Genomic DNA, 16,029 nt, shown 5'->3' on the forward strand with positions numbered 1-16,029 from the left:
AAATTTGAAATCGTCAGAAACAACTTAAAAATAAGTGCTCTCGCTAGCAGAAAAGTTGCTTGAAATGGCTGTAGCCGTGATTAGTGATCAGATCTAAATAGCTATGTACTTCCCTACCTTCCTCTTCCCCATTTACTACCCCCCCTCCACTACCTCCAGCATCACAACATACCCCAATTGGGGATGCCATAGTCTCACTGGCTCCAGATGGCTTGGAGCTGTTGAGACTCTTGTGCGGTATTCACACACAAAAAGAGTGGTATAATGCATTCGTCCCGGATATACGAGAGACCCAGTTTCAACCGTTACTCTATTTATTTTTCTGTGACTTGTTCCTTTTCATATAAAAATTAACTAATTTACTTGAATTAATTATATATGTTTTTAAATTAATAAATCCATACATAGGACCCTGCTTGATATAATTTAAAAAAAATGATTATCGTTTGTCCAGTTATACATTTTTACGATATTTACTATAAACAGCTCGGAGTTGTACTCTTCTCAGGGTTAATTGCCATATACAAGGCGCAAGTTAGCAACGCTTGCCGCGCCTTGTGGACAGAATACCAACCGGACCCCGGCCTGATCGGCAGCAAGCTATCGCAAGCCTATTCAAGCCAAGCCAAACGCTTGCGGACGCTTGCCGAGCCGAGACAAGTATGTGGGCGCCCCTTAAAACACTTTTTATGGTTTGTAGAAATATCACAATATCATAAATATCGAAATGTTACAATCGATATGATATTATAAGAATGTTCGTATATTTCGGTAACAAAACCGAATTCCGAAACCGGAACTTTTCGTAGGGCAACATAATATATTTTTTAATGTAGAAACGGACTTCAAAATGTCCAAAACCCAATACAATGCTTTATTATATTATAGCTTAAAAGAAAATATATTTATTTGTGATAACTATTTGTGATTTTGATAACTCCATGCCACACCAATTTAATTTGTATGGAAGGTAAAAAACAGTTTCTCAAGAAAACTTTAAAAAAAATAACTGGCTATTCAGATCTTGTTACTAAATATAGCTAAAACTATTTAAAGCAACGTTTCAATTTTGAGCGGTGGTTTTACTCAGAGCGCCTTTCACTATGCGATGCGCCGCAAGTGCACAACAGATTATTTAAATGAATTGATTGTGAAATAAGACAAATTAATTGAATAAAATTTACTCGCAACTCCGGATTGCTAGTTGAGAGCCTTATCCCTCGACCAAACCTTACCACAAACATTATTAATTTTCTCCATCAGGAGTGTTTAAAATTTTGAAGTGGTGCATATAAATCGAACTCACATGGAATAGCACTATTATATATCCCTACGCGATAGTGTGACATAACACCACTAACCAATGATAGCTAAAATGTATCACGCCACAAGAAAGATACAGCGGCAAGGGATACACAAAACAAACAATTTAGTTTCATGCTTGATATCGATAGTTAAATCAAATCTTGATGTTTTAGACTTCGGTAGGCAGGTACCTACCTAGGTCACTACTTACTTGGACTTTACGATAATTTATGAAAAGATATGTACAAAGTAGGTAGGAATATAATTATGTTGCATTCTGTAAATTGATTCGAATTCGTAAGATCAAAGAAGATAGACCGCATACCTACCACAGTACTTACAATACTATTAGGTTCGCTATTTCGCCTTTCGGAAAAATCTCTGGTGTATTTTGTTTATCTAGGTACCTACCAAATCAGAATCCAGTCGGTGTCCCGAAACGAACGATTACTCGTACTAGGTACTGTAGGTACGAGGAGAAGGAAATGGAGCGGTAAAGGTTCCTGACTAGGTATTTATATCTGGTCACCAAGCAAGACTAAAGTTATTATAATGAACACGATAAAGAAGTGGACGCTTTATATGGATTAGGCATATTGCACGGATTAATGGAGAAAAGAGTGTAAAGAGAATACAATCGAATCCTAGCTGTTCAAACCTAGTTAATTACTGTGTAAACGTCCTAATTAAAACCTCTTCAAATCTAACAACTGAATAAATATTAACTATTTTATTCGATAAGGTGAGTTGGGGTAAGTGAATTTTTGGGGGAAGTTCATCCAGGCCTTCTAACTTCTTTGAATACAATATTCAAGCGCTGCCATCTATGAGAATGTAATATAATTAGCTAAATCCTCATTCTGACATATTGATGGAGCTGCTTCATAAACACAGAGAGTTGTTAGAGAGCTTCAAATTTTGGCAGTTGGTTTTAGTCTGCGTGCGAGTTGTGAGCGCTGCCTTCATTTATCTATAACTTGACAAAAACTTGTGCTAGGAAGTTACAAATTGGTGAGTACTCTATAATTGAATTGAGGTTTGATGTGTTTATATTTGCATTATGAATATCTTAAAGAATTGTGATTTATGAGACTAGATTCACTTCCCCCATAAATTATCAAGCTGGGGTAAGTGCTACTAAACTGTAGATCCACTTCCCCCTGATATTTTTGTATGGACGCAAATGTTACTAGTGATGTGCATACTACTTTAAAAAAACAAAACACAAGCTTAATTAGTACCATTGGAAATATGACAAAGATTAACAAAAATAACCCATGTTTGTAAGTACATTAATGTAGCTTTACTAAATTACTAAGGAAGTCAAACCTTTTAAAGAACAATTTGTATCACATGTTGGAAATGACCCAATTCAGTATTCCGAGTCTTCTACTTATACTAACAAAAATCACTCCCTTAACCCGTTGAAGAAGATTACAATTTTATAAGACCGAATAATTAAAACAGCTAATTCAGATTTTCTGTGTTCTGTAAAGGTCAAACAATCATATGAAGAGCTTATGCTGAGATCTATACAAAAAAACGAACCTGCTAAAGTAAAAAAGACGAAAGTTGCACATGGTGCGGAGGTCATAACATATGATGATGTCGTAGAGCGTTTAAAAAATAAACTAATTTTTTTTTATTTATTTTTTTTTTTTTTCATAGGAAGCAATCACTTTGTGGTTAGACATTATATATTAAATCAAATAAAACACTTTGTTTATTAACCACGACTTTTTTATTATTACATCTACCGGTTTCGCTACGGTCGAGCTTCATCAGGATGTGAAATATAAAGTTATATTTCACATCCTGATGAAGCTCGACCGTAGCGAAACCGGTAGATGTAATAATAAAAAAGTCGTGGTTAATAAACAAAGTGTTTTATTTGATTTAATAAATAAACTAAATGATTCGAAGAAGAAAATTTGTCCAAGCAAGAAGTCTAAAGTGATTAATAAAAAATTCAATAAAAAAAAATCTAAAAAAAAACGCCTAGCCTGGCGTCCAAAACATCTGTCAGCGAATCTGATTGGAAGTCTAGTTCTGAAGATGAAAGCGACTATTTCCAAAATCTATTAATGGAAGACGTGGAAGACAATAAAAATAACGTACCTTTAGATGATGTTCTGTCTATTGACATTAATGGCATTTTGCAAGAACTGGATGTACAACCAAATTTAAATGTTGAGACAAAAGTTGGTGATTGGATTCTTACTAAATTTATAGCGAAGAAGAGCCTCAAACATTACATAGGAAATATTATAAAAAATGATGAATATAAGAAGACAGTCAAATATGTACGAAGGGTTTCACATTTAACCAGAGAAAATCGTAACGTATTTTCATTCCCGAAAGTTGATGACGTATCCGATATTTATAACGCAGATATTATATCTGTTTTGCCAAACCCCTTAACTGGGAGAAGAGGAGAATTCGTTTTCAAAATGTCCTTTAATGGTTTTGATATTCAATAAGGGATTTTGTATGAGATAAACTCTTAGCTGTAAAAAAAATGTTAATTTTTTTTATTTTTTATCATTTTAATGTCGGAAACAAAAGGTTCCGCAAAGGCGTTATTATTTCCACATATTGTGTAATTTTTTTAAATCTAGTAACCAAAAATTAGTTCCTATAAAAACATATTAAGTTCAGTTATTAGTAGTAAATATATATTATTATAATAACATTGTTAGTAAATATTGTGAAAAATAATACTAATACATAAAAAAGGTTTGTTTTCGTTGCCCCATCACTAGTCATAAAATGTTGCACTTACCCCAATCTGCCAAATAATGTTTGATTTATGATATATATTCCAATATATTCAGTATTTTTAAATGGCAAAATTGTGTGTTTAGTGCGTTTGATTGGATTGGCAATTAAACATTTTTATTCATTTAGCCAAAAATCAAAATATTGAAGTTAGATCCACTTACCCCGCCTCCGGGGTAAGTGGATCTATCAAGACCTTTTTTTTTTAAATACTTAAAAATCTAATAAAAACAGCAGATTAACTTCTTGCGATAAAACAATTTGATTAAGGAATAGTTAATATTCCTTGTGTAAAAATTTGAATGCGATGGGATAATGCTGTGACGTGTGGGATTACTTTAAACTTCATCTATTCATTTTATACAGTGCTCTTACCCCAACTCACCTTACTTAAATAAGTGAGATAAGGAATTAATATGTATTTATTTGTAAGAAACAAACAGCTTACAGTATACATAATATATAATACAGAGATAAATACCTACAATACGACTGCAATCCATTCACACAAGTGAATTGCAGTCAAGCCAAAAAAGTTTCTTATGCTAATATTGGTTTGGAGATGGAGTTTTATTATATCTTAAAATTAATGTTTGGTTAGAGAAAAAGGAGAGGAATATAGGATAAGGATATAAGATGCTTCCGATACATTTCATACTTTCGTATTAATTTATCGTACGCGTTTCTTCTATTCGATATTTCTGAAGATTTTTTTAAAAATGTCTATGCTGTGAATTTTTTTGTTATATTGCGTACATATTCCAGGAATTGGGATTTTTTTTCTAATGTTTGTTCTACATGTGGGCAAATGGAATAAATTGGATTGGCGGGTTGATCTTGATGGAATTGGAATTTTTATTAAATTGGTAAGCTCTGGCGAGTCTCGGCCATTATTTAGAATTTTATAATACAAGATTTGATAAAAAATTAAACACTAGTAATTATTACGGTTTTGATAAGGATAACATTTTCATTTTAAAACTGGTTTATGCCTGTTGATTTCCGTAAAATACAACAAATAGAAATGATGGTTCACAGAATGATAATACCGATAATCTTATATGGCCACTAACTGAAAATAATATTAAAAATGTATTTTAATTATCATTGGTTGTGACAACCCTTTCCTAAAAGAAATATATTTGTTCAATGTAATCCGATAGCTGTCTGGGATATATCCGGTCGAGAATATGTGGAAAGGGTTCAATCAAATTACGGAACAAACTGTTGGGTAGCTGTCTCTTTTCTGCGCGGTGGCAGGAGCACGTCAGTAACACGTGTTAAAATGTTCACGTGATCGCGGAGTGAATTCGTAGCTAATCGTTTGAGAACTTTGTTATGAATTAAGTTTTGAACTTATTAACCACCTACCTATGATGTTTTTCAATTAAATTAAAATTAATCTTGTAACCGACCAATATTTAGCCCAGTTACCTAGGTACCTAGGTACATATCTATGAACAATAAGTTTTCTGAAAAATGTAATCAATTTATTTAGACAAAATTAATGAAATTAAAAGTTTTTCGATTTTAAAGAGGTCTTTAAAGGATTTTAATGTTCTGAGCCGGGTAGCAGTATCTACCATTACATCAACACCACTACCATCACTCAAGAGTCTGCTCCTAACCGTCTGGCGACAGTGAAAGTACACATTTACAAATGTTCCGAAAGTGCCAGTGCAAAGTGAAAGTGCCGAAAATATACTATAGTATAGGTACCAACGTATTAAGTAAACTTAATAAACTGTTAATTACACCTATTTATCAAATATTTTTTTTATTCTACAAGCAATAATTATTCGCCTGAAACACTCATCCACATTGAAAAATCTCCTGATAAAAGATACATGACGCAAGATATAAGATATACAAGATAGTTTACCAAAAAAATAATAAATATTTTTTTCTTGCGCACGCCGTAATTTGAACCCGCAACCTCCGAATTCATAGCCAAGGATCGTAATCTCAATCTCAACGGCGAAACAATGAACAACTATTTTCTAGTTATTTAAAATATTGCATTATTCACGTAACATGGCGATACTGAAAGTACCTATCTACCATTCTTGAACTTGCCGCAAATATACCATATAGGTACGAACGAATTATTTGGTATAATTTATCAAATAAAATTTACTTGCGCACGCCCTAATTTGAACCTGCGACCTCCTAATTCGTAGTCAAGGATCGTCATCTCAATCTCAACGGCGAAAAATTTAACAACTATTTTGTAGTTATTTAAAATATTGCATTTTTACTAACATGGCGATACTGAAAGTACCTATCTACCATTCTTGAAATTGCCGCAAATATACCATATAGGTAGTAACGTATTATTTAAACAAATAAATATTGTGAAATTATACAAATTTATCAAATAAAATTTACTTGCGCACGACGTAATTTGAACCCGCGACCTCCGAATTCATAGCCAAGGATCGTAATCTCAATCTCAACGGCGAAACAATGAACAACTATTTTGTAGTTATTTGTAGTTATTAACTATTTTCTAGTTATTAAAAATATTGCATTATTCAAGTAACAGGGCGATACTGAAAGTACCTATCCACCATTCTTGAAATTGCCGCAAATATACCATGTAGGTACTAACGTATTATTTAAACAAATAAATATTGTGAAATTATACAAATTTATCAGATAAAATTTACTTGCGCACAACGTAATTTGAACCCGCGACCTGCGAATTCGTAGCCAAGGATCGTAATCTCAATCTCAACGGCGAAAAATTTAACAACTATTTTGTAGTTATTTAAAATATTGCATTATTCACGTAACATGGCGATACTGAAAGTACCTATCTACCATTCTAGAACTTGCCGCAAATATACCATATAGGTACGAACGAATTATTTAAAACTAATAAGTATTGTGAAATTATAGAAATTTATCAAATAAAATTTACTTGCGCACGACGTAATATGAACCCGCGACCTCCGAATTCATAGCCAAGGATCGTAATCTCAATCTCAACGGCGAAACAATGAACAACTATTTTGTAGTTATTTAAAATATTGCATTATTCACGTAACATAGCGATACTGGAAGTACCTATCCACCATTCTTAAACTTGCCGCAAATATACCATATAGGTACGAACGAATTATTTAAAACTAATAAGTATTGTGAAATTATACAAATTCATCAAATAAAATTTACTTGCGCACAACGTAATTTGAACCCGCGACCTCCGAATTCGTAGCCAAGGATCGTAATCTCAATCTCAACGGCGAAACAATGAACAACTATTTTGTAGTTATTTGTAGTTATTAACTATTTTCTAGTTATTAAAAATATTGCATTATTCAAGTAACAGGGCGATACTGAAAGTACCTATCCACCATTCTTGAAATTGCCGCAAATATACCATGTAGGTACTAACGGATTATTTAAACAAATAAATATTGTGAAATTATACAAATTTATCAAATAAAATTTACTTGCGCACGACGTAATTTGAACCCGCGACCTCCGAATTCGTAGCCAAGGATCGTAATCTCAATCTCAACGGCGAAACAATGAACAACTATTTTGTAGTTATTTAAAATATTGCATTATTCAAGTAACATGGCGATACTGAAAGTACCTATCTACCATTCTTGAATTTGCCGCAAATACCTATACCATATAGGTAGGTACTAACGTATTATTTCAACAAATAAATATTGTGAAATTATGCAAATTGCACGCCGTAATTTGAACCCGCGATTTCTGAATTCTTTTTTTATAGTTATATTATTATTGCATTATTCACGTAACATGAGAGTAGGAAGTATGTACCTCTCATTATTATTTTACATACATTTATACTTTTGAATAGGTACCTAGAAAAAAAAAACTATAAAAATAAAAAGTATAAAACTCAGTACGGGTAGTGAAGCCCACATTGTCAAAGTATGAAAATAAATTTATTTTGAAAATACAGGTATCTGTAATATGATTAAAAATTATGGAAGTATTTTTTTTTTCACAAAGCACTCTTTTCAGAGTGGAATGCCTAAAACCAAAAAAAAAACTTTTTTTTTTAATGTTTGCACAAACGTAATATGTGTAATTATTTTTATTAGATTATTTTAAAATCAGTTTTTAATACACCATCATATTATGTACGAGCATATTAATTTTATTATTATCTAATGAGAAAAAATAATACCAACAATGCGGACACCGGGTTTAAAAATGCGACATTCTCCGACAAAAGCAAGCGAAAAAGAATACAAACATAAATTAGGTAAATAGGTACCGAGCCTTTGCTAATTCGAAAATTCACAATAGAAAATTTCAAAAATCTGAGAACGATACGATAGTGGCATCTATGGATATTTTAGTAATGTATGGCTCAAAGCATGCCTTCTGCATAATTTTGAAATTGGCTTCAATCTATGCGTTGCGTATATAATGCAAAGTGTTAGTTTGGGGACAGATACTTTGGGCCTGTCCCCAAACTATACAAATGTCCCCGAAGTATGGGCGCGCTCGAAAAACTGTCCTCATTCTATGCTTCCCACACATATATATATATATATATATATATATATATATATATGTAGCAAAGTGTATTCATTGGTTTATTGATCTTGAACCACTTTGTATTAAATCTGCTCAGTTTAATTTAAGCGTCTTTCATGAGTCTGTTTTGTTTTAGGCACGGTTACGGTACACAGGTGAGTAAAATGGCCACTTAGTTGGAATGTCATATCAACAGTAGTAATAAATTTATCAAGTTTGGTAATGAAACACTTCACCTTGCTGAGTTGCCATAATCAGGTTATTTGTATTGTGGAATAGGTTTATAAAAAAAAATTGTTAATTACAATTAAAAATTCTGTTCATTTGCTCTTGAATAATAATTTATTTTTCTAGCAAGATTAAAATATTAAGATTTCGTTAGTAGTCTTAACATAAAAATATTATAGCTTAGAGGAATAATATTGCATAAATCATTCATATTATATTTGAAATCGTCACGATGTTTTAATATTGTTTTAGTGCTATTTTCAAATAAGTATTTATTTACGCTTTAATATAAATTGTTACATTTTTTACCGCAGCCTTACTAAAAAACGTATTGAAAATTTGATAAATGACCGTGTATTTAAAAAAATTAATAATAATTTATTGAAACTGTATACATTATTTACACTCTTTTAAGAAAACCTGTACGTATAACTAGCATTATTCATAACTAGCATACTATGTTTAAATTGCATCCGTCAAAGAACACCAATATTTTTTTGTTTCCGTTTAGAGGCAATCCGTTTAATATCAAACATTCAAGGGTAAGCAAGACACACATGCTTATCTTTTATTGAACAATATGTATGTTAAATTAACATGGAATTTGGGAGACGGGTTTGGGTATCGCCACCCGGGATTGGGAGAACACCTTTGCCTTAGGTCACTCCAAGTGATTCGCTACGTTTGGTGATTTGGCAGGGGCATCGGGAGACGTGTGTTCAGGATGCGTTTGACCAACAGCTGCATGGAGTACCAGATCGGGAGAGGTTGGTTTCGGCAGACCCCTTAACCTCTCCAACTGGTCTCTTCACCCATCGCCTTGATCTGCAGTGGAAAGGGATATATTCATTCGTTCGTCACTCCTGAACACACTGATCCCTAGATTCCTACATACCCCTCATAGCTTTCCCAGAACTTCCTCTCCTCACGTTTCCTAAAAAATTCTTCCACACAGCATCCCCAAAGATGACATTTCCATTGAGGGAAAATATTTCCCTGTGCGAGGTTAATGTAAAAAAAAGTTTGTTTGTTCTCGTTCAATGCATGCACCAAATAATACTAATATGTACCACTTAACTACTTTGCTATCTATCACATTCTTGAACAGTCTCCGTTAATATTTTTATACAAACAGCTTAGACAAAATTTAATCTAGTTTTTGTTTTATATGCCCGTAGTTTGTTTATTTCTAGGTACAATAATATAATAACTTGTACACAGGCTGCGCCTTAGTGGGTTCCCATTATTCGTATTGATTTATATAAAATTGTATATAATAATATAATTAATGTAAAAATTGGGAAAAAATAAAGGGAAAAAAATGTCTTAGAGGTATTGTTAGTTAACTAATAAAAAATATTTTTTTATGTCCGGTAGTATATACATTGTTCAGTAGGTTCTTACTTCTGTTACCAATGATTTCGTATTGAATCGTAACCTTAAAAACACAAAATGTCATCTTACCGGATCCAATACTTTCATATTCTGCACGTGTATCCCTCCAATCTCCACTACATTGGGCGCTGTATGAACTGTTCCCGTTAGCGGAAAATAAGTGTTGACCATGAGTAGGCTCATATTCTTGGCAATATCTTCTAGAGCTGGCAGATCTTTACCGTAGTACTCCACCATCATCCTCCTCTTAGGTATTTGCAAGAAGTAATAATAGACGGTCTTGTACCACATGGCAATCAGGAGAGACTCTGTCGCTTGCAACAAGTTGGGCCATTTTCCATGCGCTAAATAATGGCTGGGGATAAACGCTGGATTTTCTATAACTCCCAACCTTCCGGTTGTCCAAGCCATCATCACATGTGTGGATAAACCGATGAAAGGGGTATTAAGTTTGTTGGCAATGCCAAGACCGCAGTCACTGTTGAATTGTTCTATGATTACAACGTCATAGTCGCCTTCTTTGATCGCTTGCACTCCCGGATTATCTAGCATGGCTTTGCAAGTAATGCTTGCAATCATGAATAAGGTCCTGGCATCATCGACGTGTTTCATAAACCTCTCTGTTCCGTAGGGCCAGGCAAACTCTTCAAGATCAAAAGCCCCGAGCCAAATGTCTAAAGACCCCTTCAAACTTATGTCTTTGTATGTTTTTGGAGGGTTCTCCAAGGGAAAATGACTAATCATAGTTACTTCATGTCCTTTCTCTGCCAGCCCTCTCATCACAGGTTCAATCGTATAACTGTGGCTTTTCCCGACATGTGGAAAAATTCCAAGAATTTTGAAGCCGTACACTTGGTGATAGGTTAACAGGAATATTGCACTAAACAGGAATAGTTTTGTGACTGACATTGTGTTTTAGTTGTGCTACTTTTTTGTTGACTGTATACTGTTTTTTCTATTCTTATTAGAAATACGATTTTTTATGGGGTTTTAAACTTGGTAGGGAAAATTTATGAAATAAAATACGTGGCGTACAAATTATACAACGAACCAATCAATACTGTGAATTATTATCTATTGTGAATTATGATTCTATTGTGAATTATTATCTTTCTGTAATGATAATCTACTTATAATTTTATCAGATAATTAAGCTTCATCGCACACCCGCAGTTATACTGCCAAAAATACAATTTAGTCAATATTATATATTTCATTTTGACGTTTTGCTACTTCACATTACGTGCGCGAATTAATCTTTGATTGAGAAATTGATGCATGTTTTACAATTTTAAAATATGAATTGTTTTGTTATCTAGCATTTAGAGCTCTAAGAATAGTAGCAGAATATAAATTATTATCAAAAAGCGTGTGTTTAAAAATCTCTGACTGGCATATTTAGACATTATTTCAGGCTAACGCCCGTTGAAGCCATGTATTGTTTCATGGTGCTTTCACACAAAGAAAGTAAACATTGAATTCCGTAAGTATAAACATTAACTTTAGGGTTACTTATACATAAGGTGGTTGAAAGTCTATACTTTCGCGTCTAGTCATTACTATTTGCGTTGTTTCCCTTCATAAGTGGGACTTCGACGTATCACAAATAAGCTAGAATAGTAAATTAAACATATAAAAAAGAAAAAAATTATCGGGGAAACTATCACAAATCATCTTGGCTATAAAAAACTTTTGTCTTAATGCGTTCAAAATGAAGTAACTTCTGTATCGTACAAGTGTGAGGCAGTAGAAACTCTGAGTAAGATTGGACGAAACGCTATTTTTTTTCGGGATTTTCTATTTTAACGCTACAATTTTCAGCTATGAATCTCACTTAAATCAATGGGACATGGAAATATTGATGTACATGTGGGAAAGTTACACGGGAAATAATATTTACTGTTTGTACAATATTTTAAAATCGTTTAATAAATTTTAAGAAAATACTCTTAAACTCCGGCAAAGCCGGGCAAAACATCTAGTTATTTGAAATATTTTTTTTTATAGTTTAAATTATTCCACGAACGTGGCTTAGGCCGCGGATACACATGCAAATGAAAAGCACGCTTTTTTCGAGTAGCAGGCACGCTAACGCTAGATACAGGAATGCTAGCTACACGCATATCTAGTTTCGAGCGTGCGACTGGCTGAAAAGAAGGTCCTGGAAGAAATAAGAAAGCGACGAACCTGAATTCCACAAGCACTTGTAGCTGCAATAGAGCAAAATGATGTTTAGAAACTTCATCGCCCCACCGACCCATTTTTATTGAGAAAACATCAACTTTCAAGAAAGGTAGAAAAGTAAAAACTAAAAAAGGTGAAAACTAGAAAAAATGCCAGAGCGCCTCCAACACTCCCCCCAACTCACACCACCAGCAAAATAAATCAAAAGCCGTGCGATTGAATGGTGTACGAGATACTAACAGGCCAGTTACTAACAGCAACACGACACCCAAGCCATTGGCACACTGAAGACCGCTACTGGCATGCTTTTGAGCGAGTTACTATCATATATATCGTGGTTCTAGTGATGTTGCAAGGCTGCTATACCCCACCGTCAAATCCGCGGACTCATGTTGAACCCGCAATCAAATCATATAAGCCAATACGGCCCAGAGCCGCATGTGGCTCTTTGGCCCCTTGAGTGCGGCTCTGGCACAAATGCAAAGATCGTTCTGCTGTTTTTTAAACTCCTGAAATAATTCCTATATTGACAAACACCATTTCAAAACAATTTTAAATATGAGGGAAGCATTTCTCAGCAGGTTTCAGGAGTTTAAAAACAGCAGAGCCACATTAGCATTCGTCAAAAATCAACGAAATATAATTGCAGGATTCAAAAAACAAGGAAATATGGAGCTCTAAATTTCAACGTCTTTGTATTCATTTGAAAAATATTTCAAAAGCACAAATGTGATCTTAGTTCACAACACAAGTGGCCTGTTTTGAAAGACCTGGAGAAGGAAGACATGATCATTTTCAACGTCTGGAATAGTATTCCTGACTTTTACGATCAGCTGAAAAAACTCGCGTTTGCTGTTCTTTCCCTTTTTTATTCTACATATTCATGCGAACAATGTTTTTCAAGCATGAACTTTATCAAGAGTAAACTGAGAAGTCGTCTTATTGATTAGAACCTGGAATCACGCTTAAAATTAAAAACAACAACAAAAACCTGACTTACTGAAATTTTCAAAGAAGATGCAAGGACATTGTTCGCATTAAGTGCTTGTCAATCATTGTCATGATTTAAATTTATGGATAACCTACCTTACTTTCATATTATTATTTACCAGCGAATAATTTTTTATGAACTGTTAAATCAAGTTTTATTCAGTGTACCCGTAATTTAATGAAGGTCTAAAATTATAATAAAGCTTTACTACATTTAAAAAAAAAAACAGATTTGGCTCTCAGATTTTTTTTGAATCGTTTTAATGTATATATTTGGCTCTTTAGCCAATAAGTTTGCCAAACACTGATATAAACTGTCCTCAAAAAATATTATTATTTACATGCTTCCCATATTTCTTACTTATATGCCGTTATTTGTTCTCCAAATAAATGATGGATCATATAATATAACCAACAAAAACTTATTATTGTAATTGTTTCTTCCTTTTAAAATCGACATCATTGGTCTCATTTTCGGTATTTTTTTGTATTTGTGTCGTAACCTTTAACCTCTGATTGCACGTTTATCATTACAATTACTAACGTTATATCCTTGACCTGCTCCTAGTGACCTATACATCTGAAATTTAAAAAAATAAATTCCTCAGTTCTTTCTTAAATATTATTCATTTGGAACTATATAACTGGTCTACACTCCGTCTGTTGACTAAAGTATGAACTAATATTTATTTTAACAGTTCATATCATTCACAGATGTCACTGACTACTGCGGCATGAACACGCGTTCCGATGTATTATGAAAGTACTTTTCATTTATCAGGAGATGGCGTGCTGTCAGATTTTTAATAGGATTTTAATATATAAGTAAAACTAATTTATATTTGTGTAATAATAGACCTAGTTCCAACCTTCCTTCTCGGGCCAAGCTTTCTATCAATATTATTCAAATTCTTTTCGGTTAGGTTAAGATTAGGAAATTATTTTATATACCTATTCTTACGAATCAGAAATTTCTTATCAATGAAAAATCAATACTCAATATATTATGCATTAGTACAGTCTGTTCTACAATATGCCATTATCAGTTGGGGAGCAGCTTACAAAACTAGCCTGACGCCCATAGAAATTGTTCTAAAAAAACTAAAATAATAATACTAAAAAAACTTCCCGATTGAACGTGTATTCGAAGAATTCAACGTTCCTACATTTAAACACTTATTTATGTAAAATTCAATTATTCAAATTATAAAAGAAAAAGATAAATACTCATTCATAGCTAAAATCGAACCAAACTTAAATATATATTTGCATGCCCTAAACTACACACTTCTTTTGCCCAGCACCATTATACCCACCAAGGGAAACATTTCTTTAATAAATTAACAGAAGAAATTGGAAGCATTAATGATAAAAAACAAATATTGAACTATATAAAAAAATTATTAGAGAAATCGTTAACAAAAAAACTGATTCCCCTAGTTTCACTTGAAAATCTCACAAATTTTCCTACTATACTCTATTTATCCTTCATAATATATATTTTTGCTTCCTACCAAATACAATAATTTGTATGGATTTAATTTTGTATTTTTTTTTACTTTGTAACCTAGTTATATTATTTTTTCGCAAATGTACACAGAGGCGGATTTGCTGTCTTGGCCGCCCTAGGCCCCAGACCATGTAGCCGCCCCTTTCTCAGTACCCATCATATTGACCAGGAGTATCCAAACTTTTCAGTAAGTTCCTAGGGTCAAAACCGTTTTAATTTACCTGCCATTATCATTCATGGTTCATGGGGTGAGATTTGTCCAGGTCTTGGCGGCGGATACGTCTGCCCACCTGCTGCGTGGCGGGCCGGATCGAGAGAGACTGGGTGAGGGAGGGCTTTTGACCTTTCCAGCCGGACTATCTTGACCCATCGCCTTGCACCGCAGTTGGAGGGATGTCTTCATACGTATGTCACTCCTGGACACACTAATCCCCAGATTCCTACCCACCCCTCATACATTTTCCTTTTCAGAACTTCCTATCCTTCCCTTCCTTAAAAAGACCCTCCACACAGCATCACCTTAGATGACATAGGTCGTGAGAGAAAATATTTTTCTCAAAGCCTCCTGTGTGGAATTAATGTAAAAAAATACAATAGTAATCACGCGTGAACTCGTCAATTGTCCATTTGGCTGGATCGTCGCTGATTTCGCACAGTTCCTGGTCCGGATAAGGCTGCACTCCTGGTACTAGTGGAACATCTTTGGCTTCTTCCTGTAATCCACTTGCCACATCGATAAAAATATCTGCACTTGAAGACACTAAAGAAACATCAGTTGACATAACACCGCTACCACTTGGAACGTCGCATGTTGGATCAATGACATATGGTTTTCCAAAGAAATAGTCTAATTTCCGCGTTTTTTTAATTACATCCTGTTGTTTATTATCTTTTTCTTAAGCTCGCTTGCGATACTCAGCCCCACTTAACCTTTTCTTTCCATCCATATCTAATTATGCGAAATAACACTTTTTACGTGAGGTATCGTCCACGTCCTGTAAAATATTTTGATTTTTGTTAATATTGCAGTACATACACGTCGCGTCGCGAATACTTTTAATAAATTAGAAAAACGCTCGTCAACTCGCTGCAATTGCTGTACGCACACTGGC

At 33.8% G+C, this 16,029-nt stretch overlaps 1 protein-coding gene across 1 annotated transcript in view; it reads right to left on the bottom strand.

The window, feature by feature from the left end:
* Positions 1-11,293, bottom strand: part of LOC149415394 (UDP-glucosyltransferase 2-like) — a 32,154-nt gene extending 20,861 nt beyond the window's left edge. Inside the window, exon 1 of the mRNA XM_089642209.1 lies at positions 10,303-11,293. Within this exon, the coding sequence (XP_089498335.1) occupies positions 10,303-11,142 (840 nt within the window). The 5' untranslated portion in view covers positions 11,143-11,293. The remainder of the gene's footprint in view (positions 1-10,302) is intronic.
* Positions 11,294-16,029: the final 4,736 nt, after the last annotated feature.

The sequence above is a fragment of the Hesperophylax consimilis genome, chromosome 18 (genome assembly GCF_061612785.1).
Source record: "Hesperophylax consimilis isolate HC1 chromosome 18, BYU_Hcon_1.0, whole genome shotgun sequence".
NCBI lineage: Eukaryota > Metazoa > Arthropoda > Insecta > Trichoptera > Limnephilidae > Hesperophylax > Hesperophylax consimilis.